Source organism: Arvicola amphibius, chromosome 5, assembly GCF_903992535.2.
Source record: "Arvicola amphibius chromosome 5, mArvAmp1.2, whole genome shotgun sequence".
In the NCBI taxonomy this organism is placed as follows: domain Eukaryota; kingdom Metazoa; phylum Chordata; class Mammalia; order Rodentia; family Cricetidae; genus Arvicola; species Arvicola amphibius.
Genome location: NC_052051.1, coordinates 119,849,035 through 119,862,207, shown reverse-complemented (window position 1 = coordinate 119,862,207; position 13,173 = coordinate 119,849,035). Strand labels below are relative to the sequence as shown.

At 42.0% G+C, this 13,173-nt stretch overlaps 1 protein-coding gene across 1 annotated transcript in view; it reads right to left on the bottom strand.

Moving 5' to 3' along the window:
• Stk32a (serine/threonine kinase 32A) overlaps window positions 1-10,773 on the bottom strand; it is a 77,885-nt gene extending 67,112 nt beyond the window's left edge. Inside the window, exons 1-2 of the mRNA XM_038331261.1 lie at window positions 10,727-10,773; window positions 9,792-9,943 (exon numbers count right to left, since the gene is read on the bottom strand). Of these exons, the coding sequence (XP_038187189.1) occupies window positions 9,792-9,910 (119 nt within the window). The 5' untranslated portion in view covers window positions 9,911-9,943; window positions 10,727-10,773. The remainder of the gene's footprint in view (window positions 1-9,791; window positions 9,944-10,726) is intronic.
• Window positions 10,774-13,173: the final 2,400 nt, after the last annotated feature.

Here is a 13,173-nt window from a genome sequence, read left to right as displayed (position 1 = left end):
ATTCTACTTGTCTGTCATTCCACTATTGCCCTTTATTGATAATTCTTTCCTTTAACTGCTATATCATCTTTGGCAGTCACCCCTTACTTCTACATATCTCAAAAGTATATCAAATAAAACATTAATTTTTAAATAAAAGTAATATACAAATAAGGTAAAAATATGAAGTATAGCAAGTTAATGAATCTATAGTGACCTAGGATTTTATATAAATGTGTAAGGAGAATAGAATGTAAGCAAATCCAATTCATTTTGAGGGAGTGGTTTTGTGAGTCCCAAATCAATTTACTTTTTACGCAGCAGTGTGTAATTGAGATCTTAATTAAAAAGAAGCTACTTGATAAGTTTTAAAATCATAGACTCTACAACCAAAATGGAACTCCTCATCATGACTCTGTGAACAGATACCCTACAGAAGAGATCACATGACATCTGCAAATATTTAAACCCACTTCTAGGAACTCAAAAAAGACCAACTTGCCCATGGTCACTACTTGTGTTCAACTTTGCTCCCTTTGCATCGGGAACCTGAGGGATGAGACCAGAGAGGGGGAAATGAAACTGCTATTATCTGTTCACTACCTGGTTGTAAATATGAAAACCTATGTGCTGTGGGACAATGGTCTTTTGTATTGTTTTAATAAAACAATGATTGGCCAGTACCCAGACAGAAAGTATAGGCAGTGGTGACCATGCAGGACGTAGGGCAGCGGTGACGAGAACAGAATTCTGGGAAGAAGAAAGAGTCAGTCGGGAGTTGTAACCCAGACAGAAGTAGAGGGGAAGCAAGATAAGAATGCCTTCCTGATAAAAGGTACCAAGCCCGTGGCTAACATAGACAAGAATATGGGCTAATTTGTAATGTAAGAGTTAATAAGAAGCCATGAGCTAATAGGCCAAACCAGTTATAATTAATGTAGGACCTCTCTGTGTTTCTTTGGTACTGAATGGCTGTGGAAAGGGTAGCACAGAAACCTCTCCCAACACCTATAGGACAGTTACTGAGGAAGTTCAGCAGAGTTTGGGAAATAATGCCAATATCAATCTATTGTAGCATATAAGCAACCGACTTACTAGAACACATAAATATAATAAAAAATAACATTATGAAAAATATCAAATACTTAAGAGTAAATCTTAAAAACAGATAAAATCATCTTCCATACCAGGGTTACATTAAAATAGAGACCAAGGGGAAAAAATCAAGATTTTCTATACATTTAAAAATAAAAAGATATGAATTAAAAGATGTACTATTTTTAGTATGATAGTATGATAAAAAATTTCCTTGAATTAATCCATAAATTCAATATACCCCAAATAAATACCAGTAGATATCAAATATAAATTGAAAGTCTATTGTAACCTTTATATAAAATTGAAAACATCCAATTATGGCAAACATAACACCAAAATTACAATGCTGCAAATGAAATATGAAGCCACATGGTGTGTACTGTGACAGGGGTCACCATTTTAATCCATGGAGCTGAGTGCGGACATCCATAAGAGTGTAGTAACTAGGAAGATGATAGATGGGGCTGTGTTGTGGTATAGTCCACTTCCCCTTTCTTCTATGTGAACTGGGGAGCACTCAGAGCCTTTAATGTCTCACCTGCACTCTCCAAAGGGGCTCTGAAAATTTCCAGGCCCCTGAAATGCGTCACTAGCCAATACTCTGCACACTCTTGTTTTGCCTGGCTACTCCCTGGAGTTTGGGTTTCTCCAGAAACACAGGATTTACTTCCTACCCAACAACTGTATTGAGATCACTGAACAGAAGTCTCAAATTGAGTCTGCTTCTCATCAGATCTCCCTCATCTCAGCAAGTGACATTGTCATCCAGGTTGCTCAGGTCAACAAGTCAGGAGTCATTCTTTCCTCTGTCTTGAAAGCTAAGAGGCAGGCACGCTTTTCTGAGCAGAGCCAATTAGAATCTCCCTAGGCACTTTGAATCTTGAGTGGTTGACATAAGGTTAGAAAATTCTTGGAGCTGACTCATTGGGCCAGACAGCTCTCAAGGGTTTGCCCATTAGTCCCTGTACCTGGATTCCCAGAATGCCTCCTTATTCCTGCTCTTCACCCTTGATTTCTCATCTACATTATCCCTAATGGACCAATGAGTTTCCTGAGCTGAGTATTTTTAATATCTTTGTGTGTTTCTATGAAGGAACTTTTGTAACAGGACAATGAGAAACGGAAAGAGTTATTGCATATATTATGAAGACCCAGATAGTCCACAGACTAACCCATTAATCAATCCATGGGACATCCAGTCATCAAGTGCACAGAGTATAATTACTGCCACACAAGCCACCCCAATAATACAATATCTCTGCTGAGTCCTCAGGGACTGTCCTTCTGTCTTATGCATGTATACCAGGATCATCCCCCAAGAACAATCATTTCACTGAACATCATGGGGTTTAGAATATTTTAATAGTAGGCTTACACACAAGGCCTCAGAGAAAGTAAGGGGTTCAGAAGAAAGTCAGGCACACTTGAGAGCATGCATGTGTGCTTCTTAGAATCACATAGAGTAAGTAAATCTAAGTGTAAGTACAGACTCCTCAAAGGAGAGCTACTTCAATGACAAATTCTTCCTTGAAGACTTTCACAAATGAGAGCACTTGGTTACTTCGATAGATCCCAATTCTAAGCGCCACAACTAAGGAGTTCTATCAGTTACTTGATCGTTTTGTCATCATGTCTTAAGACTATTTCATGTATTGTGACAGCTGGTTCTAAATTAACCATAGCGGTTCCTTTGCCTGCCCTTCTGAGCCCCAGAATTTGCCATGGTCCTCTAGCCCTTCGATCTGGTCATGACTCAGGATTCACTTTGGCTGATGAGACAGTAGAAGGCATGACATAGGCAAAAGCTGGAAATGGTGTTTCTCATGAATCACGTCCTTTCTCTTGCCTGTGGAATCCTTCCACTGTTGAGAGTTCCCCCATATCGTCCTGCTGTGAAGGACAGCAGCAGAGGATGACGAACCCAGTATCAAGAACTAGGTGGATATTTGGATGACGAACTCTCCATCTCAGACAGCATCGGATAAGCCCTCCCAAACAGAAAAAAATTGCTCTGGTCTGTCCATAGGGTCATGATAATAAATACCTGGTGGTAGGGGACAGACAGGAAAGTAACTCCTTTTCCGGAGGATCGTCATTCATTCAGTTGTTTAAAGGGCACGGTTTACTAAGCAACGACTATGTGTAGTACTTCATATGTGTATTTGTTCATGTTGTAGCTATCTACCTAAATATTGCCACTCACGTCTTGGGAAACCAAGCAAAGTACATGAGGTAACTGGTCTAATTCATAGTTACCAAAATGACAAAATAGGTATTACAACTCCAGTTCCTCAGACCCCTAAGATCAGCTAGGAACTGGAGTGGGTGTGATTATAAAACAGTACGTTTGTGAGGGTGCACACGTGGTACTGACATGGTGGGGGCATTGTGAGGGTGCACACGTGGTCCTGACATGGTGGGGGCGTTGTGAGGGTGCACACGTGGTCAGACACGGTGGGGACATTGTGAGGAGCACACGTGGTGCTGACATATTGGGGACAAAGATCAAGCCAAGCACGGAGCCAATACCGGGGTCTTATCACTTTTTTGCTTCACTTCACTCACCGAGCAGGCATTTATTGATCACTCTCTGTGTTAGGCCCTGTTGGAAGAGCTGAGAAAGAGAAGCTGTGCGTGGCATACCTGCCTGCCTTGTGATATCCCTGTGGTAGGTATGAAAGTTAATAAACAAATTAATTCTGCTGCCTTGCATATTTTGTAAGGGAGTCTCACGAGATATCTGCTGGGGATGGTATACAGTAGAAATAAAGCAGATTTGAGGGCAGGTTATCAGATGGGAGCTCAGCCCCTTACTCTGTATAACGCCTGGGGAAGCCCCAGTTTCTCCAAATGTAGAATAGAACTACCAATCCCTCTCAACTGAGTTTGTTAGGATAAACAAAAACTCTAAGATACGTCAAACCAAGAGAGACAGGACGCCACTGAGAAACACTGTCAGTTACCAAGAGTTCTCAGTTCGCGACTCCAGGAAATTGAGTGGCGAACACGGGAGAAGCTTTCAGGCCGCCATCGGCGTGACTCCTCGCGGCTGTGTGTTCAGCTGTCAGAAAGGACCTCTTGTCACGCTCCAGGTTCAGGTGGTCTTTTTCACTTAAAATAGATGACTCTGTCCTCTAATTTATTAAAACCACGTGTGAGCCCTTTCTGTTCCCGGGGCCCAGGGGCCCGAGCGAGCCAGGAGAGAGGGCCCCGGCGTGCCTCCCAGCTGCAGGCTTAATCTCAATTAACAAAGCCACCTGGGAAGCGGCTGGCAAGTCTATTTGTTTTCTGACCGTGGGTTGCCAGGGCTTTGTTAACAGCCCTCAGGGAGCGACTCACAGCAAGACTGTATTTACTTTTCCTGGATGCCAGCCCTGTCTGGCTGCTTTCACTTGATAACGTGCCCTACATCTGAAGATTCTTCTGATTGGATCCAGGGCCAGGCGGGCTGGCAAGGTTGAACGTTAATTCAGAATGTTTTTCCTCCCTGACACCTTGTCCTACAGGGGTAAACTTCTGTCCCTGAAACACAGGATGCAGGGGCGATCCCCTAAATCCTTCCACGCCTTCCTCATAGTTTATATTTCAAGAACCATTTGATTGGCGTTAGTGTTTTCCTATCAGTAGTGATAGTGTGCAGATAAGAGGTCCATCTATTCTTGCTCATCATTCTATCCTCTCCCTGTGGGTGTGTGTTTGCAATTGGGATTGCCAGATGGAGCAATAAGAGTACTCTATAGCCAGTTAAATTTGAAATTCAGATACATTCAATAATGAATAATTTAAAAAATATGTCTGTGTGGCGCTTGGGGCCGTGGTTAAAATTATTGGGTGTTTATCTGAGATTAAAAAAACTGTGCCTCCCAGATTTTGTGGCAGCCTGAGATACAGCTTGGTTCTGATTCTCAGTAGATATACACACCAATGAAGGAAATAATGGGGCCAGTGCGTGACAAAACCAGAAAACCATATGCAAATATTTTGCTAGAATGCATGTAACAACATTAAATATGATTGTTTAAATGGGTTAAGACTTCTAAGGATTTCTTGTTTGTCTATAGGTTTCATTTTCTGTTTTTCAAATTGGTTGCAATAAGCAGAAAAATTTCAAGCATATATACATGCAGAGAGAGAGAGAGAGAGAGAGAGAGAGAGAGAGAGAGAGAGAGAGAGAGAGGTGCACACACATATGGGTACCTACACATTAATGCCTCTTAACATTAAAGCAAATGGTGTTTAAGAGAAATTTGGTTATTTTTCTCAGCTTGAAAACTGAGGTTTTGGAGTGCAGCCCTAGAGGCCGGATGTATCTTGAGAATGGATGAGGTTATTCAATGCAATACGCGGTTTAGGGTGGCAGGGAGCCTATAGGAAAACAGAGAGTATGTGAAATGGGCAGGGGTTTTTGAAAGGATTGCTGTAGTTTTATATATTATATGATGTTCTTAAGGTACTAGCTCCGAAGCTTGGAGATAGCCAAATAAATCTAATTGTTGGGCCAGAACATAAATCTGAGTTATATATAATATTTTGGGGGACATTTAGTTAGCTTGTGTTTTTGATTTGCAGAATGGGGGTATGTAGAAAATCAAAATCAACTCTAATAAAGAATGAACTAAAGACACTTCAGAGATGCTTCCCGTGATGCTTTGAATCAAGCATCCTTCAAGCTAGACTTTTGGGCATTCACACTGGCCAGTTAGTGACTGGTGTGTTAGGAATATTATACCTGCATGGAGCAAGAAAGAAAAAATGAAAAGAATAGTTGCAAGAGCCTATATGCTGGGTGACCCTTTTCATCCACCGGAACAACTCGCTATTCATTGTAACCATGTCTTCTGACGATGCGACTTGAAAGTGACAGATCATTCATTATTAAAACTCAGAAGGTTTGTAACGTGCTTATTTCTCCTGAAAAGACTCCCTTAAAAAACACAGTAACTCGCTAGGACAGAAAGCCCGACAGTGAGAAGGAATACATGCCCTCTGTGAAGATTTTTTTATCTTAAAGGATTAAAGGGGAGTAAGAGAGACAGGATGGGCTGTGAAGGTAGAAAGGTCAGGACTAGGAATGGAGAGGGTGTGAGTGGGGAAGGGACTAGGTAGGAATGGCAGAGGAGGTGTGTAGAAGACAACCAAGACTAGGGGAATGTGCAAAGCCATATGGGTACCTATTTTGTAAACATTAAAAACACTAGTTTCAAAAAACAAGTTTAAATGAAGGTTCCCTACACAGTGATAAAGCCCTTCCCAGAAGCCAGAGGTTACTAAATATAACTCTGAGTTCCAGGTGTGGGATTACCCCTTATTTGTTTGCTGATCAGGGAGTTACCATAGGTACTCAAAACCATAGAGTTTATTGCCCATGTCCTGGGTGCCCACTAGCAACTAGATGGTAAGACTCTATTGCTAAACACACCAAACACTTTGGTCACTGGATGTGGGAAATCAAGACGAAACTTCTCTGGGAGCTCCCTCTCTGCTGGTTTGCTTCCATAGTGCTGGAAGTTACTGCGAGGGCTGCTGAGGAAGAGAGTTGGTGTACAGTCCTTACCCAGCTGAGACACTTTGAACTACAATAACATCCCCCTGGCAGGGTGCATCCATTGGTGCTATAGGAGCCATAGATGTGATTGGAATAACCAAAAGCTTTCTGACTGGATTCTCGTGCCTACACTAACAGAGAGACTTTATGCCCGGGTACAATAAGGAAGCTGGCGACTAGGGGGGGAACAATGGCCCTAGGGAACACACTGGAGTGTTTGCTAAGGGAACGTGTGGTCCGAATGCCTTCGAAACACTCGTGTTTTTATTCAGATAGTGCCTTCTTCAGACCTTATCAGAGAAGGCTCTTCCTACAGTGTCAAGTGGTTAGTACGAGACTGAACTGGTGAAAATACCAAGTGTTGGGGACTCTAGTGTGATCAGCCCTAAAGGAGATATCTAATATTTATATACATTGCGCTCCAAGCTCAGAGGACAGTGTAGGCGAGGGGGTGAAAGATGGAAGAGCTCGAAGATGGAAAGGTGTGTTACAAAAACACTTCTCTAGAGATGACGCAACTGCTGTAGTGCTGAATTTATTTCAGCTGTGTTTGCCTGGAAAAGCCCTGCCCAGGATAGGGCTTGTCAATATTCTATCGTGAGTCCCCACTTCTCCCAAAGGGATTACAGACAGTTAATGGCAGCTTGGAAAAGTGACATCTCTTTCTTTCCTGATGGAGGCACTGATAAGTTAGTTGCCTCAGGCCCCATTAAATAACCTCCCACCTATGCTCAAACAAGCAGTCCTAATTAAACTCAGTGGGCCAGGAACATTCAAAAGAGAAGGAGGGGCATTTATGGGAAAAGGAAAGTCCCAGAGGGAGGGAAGGAGGAGGATTGAGAGGAAAGAATGGAGGATGAAAATTCACACACACACACACACACACACACACACACACACACACACACACACACACATTCACACATACGCTGTTAATAAATAAAATAATTGTGTGTTCTGCACTGTGTATGACGAAGGTGGGGCTTCTTTTTCCTTCTCTTCTATCAATGGAATGTGCCCACAATTTCACTGTGAACTTCAATGAGAACAGAAAAAGAACAGGGGATATATGTTATAGCACAAATCTCCTCAACTTGTGGGTCGTTACCCCTCTGAGGGTAGAATAGCCCTTTCATGGGGTTATGCTATGCTTTGTAATACATATTACAAATGTAAAGTTATGAAGTAGCAATGGAAATCATTTTGTGGTTGGGGGTTCGCCACAGCCTGAGGAGCTATATTAAGGGTCACAGCATCAGGAAGGTTGAGAACCACTGTGATAGCCGAGTCTTGTCGCACTATGTATGGCCAGCCCTGCACAGAGAACAGAATGTGGTCTGGGAGGACAGAATTTTTAAAACTTTCTCTGCTTCTTGCATCCCGGCCCCCAGGTTTCATTGCCTCTGCCCGCACAGCCAGAAGAGCACAGCACAAAAGAGGAACGCTCTAGGGTGGTCCTTATGAAGAGTTCTTGGCGCTAAAAAGGGAAAATGAGTTGGCTGAGCTTTTTAAGGAGGAAAATATGACTTCGAAACAAAGGGAGGCTGTGAAGTGACAGCACCTTGTCATCTTTAGGGAGGGAGAGCAGAGAGGATATGATGATTGCTAAGCAAGAGAAAGCCTGCATCCATTTTAGCATCTTACATGGTAGCATTTTTGAATAGGCCACTCTAAAATTCTGATTAACAAGTACACTGATGCTGTACCAAATTAGACTTAGCAGGTCTAAGTAGTGCACAAATTACAATAGATCTATTTCTAAGTCACCACAGAGCATCCCCCTATTAACTGGGAGGCATCTAACACATTGCAGGTTAAGTGAACTATGCCAGGTACAGACGGATGGAGGCAGGCTCCATGCACTGATGCCTCCAAAAGGATGTTCTCAAACACACAGCGAAATCTCAATTATTCTTCATTAGTATTCTCTGGATAAAGACTTTCATTTTCTTTGCTCCCGCTGGCGAGTAAGAACTGCTTGGCATGCATATTTAAATAACAGTCATACTGAATTAACTTTAAGATCCAGCTCTTAACATAATAGATGCATTAAAATGTACTGGGAAATGAGAGAGAAACAAAGATCTCAGTGCACAAGCAAAAGCACTAGGGGTAATAAACATAAGAGTATCTCAGTGACTTCTAAGCATTGGATTACAAAAAAGGCTTTGAGAACTGGTCTCAGATAGCTAATGTGTAGCCAGTGTCTAAACCTATTGACGGAGGAAGGCACTACCTGACCTTAGCAAATACAGGCATCTATAGCTGTTTCCAAGTGTGCCTCAAAAAACCCAGCCTGTTACCAGTTACCCTTAAGGGGAAACTGTCTTCTACAAGATCCCAAGACAAATTCTATGTTAATGAGGAGGCCATACTGGGCACCGAAAGTTCATGCCCCACAGTTCATCAGAAAAGCTATCTAATTAGAGATAACACACCATCTGAGAGCATTCATTATTGGTCCATGTAATTAAAATTCTTTAAAAAACACTCACCCCCAAAGGCAAGGGGGCATATTTGTTCCTGACAAAATGTGGGGGGGACCCAGCAACTTTGGGTGTGGAGATGGCTCAGTGGATAAAATGTTTGCTATACAAATATGAGAATGGGAATTCAGATCCCCATCACTCATGCAAAGCTGGATGCAGCTGCACACATCTATAATTCCCGCCTGACAGATAGGAGTTGGAGACAGGAGAATCTCTAGAAGCTTGTAAGCCCTCCAGCCTGGTGTGCACAGCAGTCAACAACAGACAAGTACTCTTTCAAATAAGGTGGACGTGGAAGACCAACACCCAAGGTAGTCCTCTGACCTGCACATGTGTACAAGTGCACACACAGCTCCACTCACACTCCCAGGCACATATGAACTTAACCCCCACCCCCATATACACACCACACACACACACACACACACACATCATACACACACATTAAAAGAAAAACCATTTTGGTAGAGTGCTTAACTCGTGTGCAAGGTCCCGAGTTTGACCTCCCAGCGCTGCAATAAATAAACCAGCTTTTAAACACCAAAGTTTTGTACAACACATTAAGGAAACCCATAATGAGGATGGGCCATTGCACATTAAGCAGTCATGTCACGATGGTCTAAACATGTTTGTGGATGGACGCAGGAGTGTCCATTCAGAGACACAGTCAGCGCACTTACCACAGATTCACCAGGAAAGGGTGCTCCAGGCCCTGCATGATCTGGAGTTCCTTGAAGACATTCCTCACTTCATTGCGCTCCACACACTTCTGCTTATTCATGTATTTCATGGCATACATCTTCTTGGTATCATTTTTCTGCACGATGCAGACCTGGTGATGTAAGCCCAGGTCAGCCAGTGATTAGGGAGAAGGAAAAGGTGGCTGAGGGACACAGAAGGGTTTATCCTTTAGTGTGGCATAGAGCCCTTGTCATTCTCTGGGATTAAAACTCTTATTTCACTCAGGGTAAAGATTTCATTTTCTTCCCCCATGTATTTATTGATGCATTTAGTACATCAATAATTGAATCTCTTACATCCTCATGTTAGTTTGCCTGCTTTTGCTCCTGCGATCTTTGAGACAACATTTAAAGTCTGCTTCAATGTTAAGATCTTCTGATAACAGATAGCGTCTCCTGATCCTCCTTTTAAGTGGCTGGAACGAATGTGACTAGAGAGCTAAGATCAAAAACTCACTAGGCAAAGTGTTTCCTTTTCCAGCATAGGTGTTATAATGGGAAAGAGTGAGCAGGAGGAAAGCTACACAATTTATCCACATTCTGCAACCTTCTCAAAATAACATGCAAATTTAATAGAAAATAATTATTTTATCTTAAAGTATGTCTCCATGGAGAATCTAAGAGTCAGCTGGAAGACAGAAGATTCTTACAGGAGGCTGGACTAGGCAGAGCTGACTTGAGCAAGGCAGTCCTGAGCCAGCACATGGTTCGTCGTGAAGTGACTTTCCATCACGTCACGGCGACAATTTTGTGAGAGTCCCAAACATTCCCAAGTTAACTGTCTTTATCATGCCAGCATCTCAACAATCACAGCAATTCTCTGACCATCCCATGAACCCACAGCTCTGCAGGGAGTTGGACAGCTCAGCTCTTACCTTGCCAAAGCTGCCCTTCCGATGGCCCGCAGAATTTCAAAGTGATCGAAGCTGACTGTAAAGCAAGAGAATGCAGGGTGTTAGGAGTGACTGTAAATGACTTTTCAACAGCTAATCAAAGAAACAAGCATTGGGCTAAATCAAAGGACCTGATCGAAAATGACACAGCAAACTATGTTAAAGTATCAGCTCATTCACCGAAAATGATTTATTAGCCACTAGCCACATGTAACCATAGAGCTTAGGTAGTGTTAAGACAGTGGAAAACAGGAAGTCTACGTTTGTGAAGCCTGCAGTCTAATGATATTATATAGAGTACTTTGAGATGAAATACTCATAACAATGAATGGAAACATAAAAGTACACTGAAACCTAGGAAGGACAGAGGCAGCGAGCTTGCTGTCTCTAAGAACAGAACACTGATTTGCCTGTAGATACTGAAGGAAGAGCATCTATTGACACTAGGTGCAGAGAGCATGTGGCTTCATGTAAAGCAGCTATGCTTTTAACTTTTTTTTTCTGCTTGCCTGTTTTGCCACTACCTCACTCTCTTGTTCCTAAATGTTTTCAGTTTTCCCAAGTAGTAAAATGGTGCACCCACAAGTTCACAGAATGAGCTCATCTCCAGCTTACAGACGAGGGTGTGTATAGAGGTCCACTGAAGCGAGCTTTGAAGAGGAGATGAACCGTGCCTGCTCCTTTGCATCCACACTGTCTCAGGATGAGAAGAGACACCCACTATAAGCACCCATGATCTTTCAGGCTTAAGTTAATAAAATAATTCTTGATGAGAACAAAACTGAGACTCTCTCTGGCAGGTGGCCATCTTTGTTTTCTTGCTCTGATGACCTTAAGAAAGTGTATTTCTTGGTTTTGAAATTAGGATTTTGACATACAAATTCCAAGCGAAAGGTTTAAAGAGCTTCCTAAAAAAAAAAAAAAAAAATACTGTGAAACATGAGAAAGGATCTCTTATCTCTTGGGAAATTTGCATTCAGTTATTATCATGGGGCACGTGTGCAGGCAAAGGGGACAGATTGGCGAGCCAGTTCTCTTTCTAGAATGTGCTTTCTCTGAACAGCTCAGTTGGTCAGTCTGGAAGCAAGCACCCTGACCAACTGAGCCCTCTGCCTACTTCTCTCTCAGCCCATGAAGAGCTGTTTTCTGTCTTTATCATCGACAACTAGCTTCTCTCCCCATGAAGGGGAAAAGAGATGGCCAGGCCCCCTGAAGATCTCTGGGTTTTCGGAAGTTCACACATTTTATGATAACATCATTACTACTTCCTCTCTGAACTTTCATTCTTTTCTTCCTAACACAAAATCCATTTAATCGTGTGAGATCATAAGTCTATTGTGGACTTAGGTTTTACAAATGGTCCAGCTCAGACTTGAACCCCAGATAGCAAGGTGATTTGATAGGAAATAAAGTCTTAGTTTCTCCGTATATTCCCCAGTAAAAATCTCCTAGGTGAGGAAACACCTTTACCTAGAAGGTGCAGATAAAGCTGTTTCCCTGCTGAAGTGCTATGCATGTAAATGACCCATCTACCACAGCATATGCTGCAGGACAGACTGTAGGTCCTTTTGCTCACTCTGGTTTCTCTGCAGTCTCAGAAGATCGCCCACAGAAACAGGTGAAGCTGTAACTCTCTGTAGCCCCTAGGGAGTCTAGCACCGTGATTTATGTAAGTTTGGCTCCCAGCAAATTTATCAAACTAAGCCATAAGGATATTCAAGAACCACCAAACAATTGAACCTTATAACTGTGAATAATGTGAGCATTTGGGCCACCTCAGGGAACATTTTGCTAACTGTGAGTGAAATCCCATCAATAAGTTCAGAAACAGGTTTGGCATTCATAAGAAACATTAAAATTTTAAATGGAGTAGAATAGAAAGAACCAGAAACTACTCAAATGAGATACAAGAAGAATGTCACCTCTGAGATATTTCTTTTATATATGTGGGTAGATATGCAATTTTTGGTACATGCCTTACCCTGAGCTATCATGGAAATAATCAGCTAAATGCTTTTAAACATTTTCTCTCAAATTACATATTGACATGACCAAATCAATGACTTTTTACACTTTACATGAATCTTAGGAATACATTATTTACCATGGTAGCATTAAGAGAAATTGACCAGAATTTATTTGCAAACCCAAGATTTTATCTTGAGCAAATCCAGTAACTCATTCGGACTTTTTTGCACTAGCAAGCTAGCCCACAGCAATATCCCTATTCTCCAAGCACACAGCAAGTACCTAGCTTCACATCTCATTGTGACATCAATCTATCTCATGAGCCACGTCTTTTTCTAAATCATTTTAAGCATTAACCAAAAATAATAAGTGATTTCATGTCAAAGAACCTGGTAACTTTTCTAAGGAAAAGTACTAACTTAGGGCCTTCAAGACCAAGTTCTCAGGAAAAAGGAGATTTA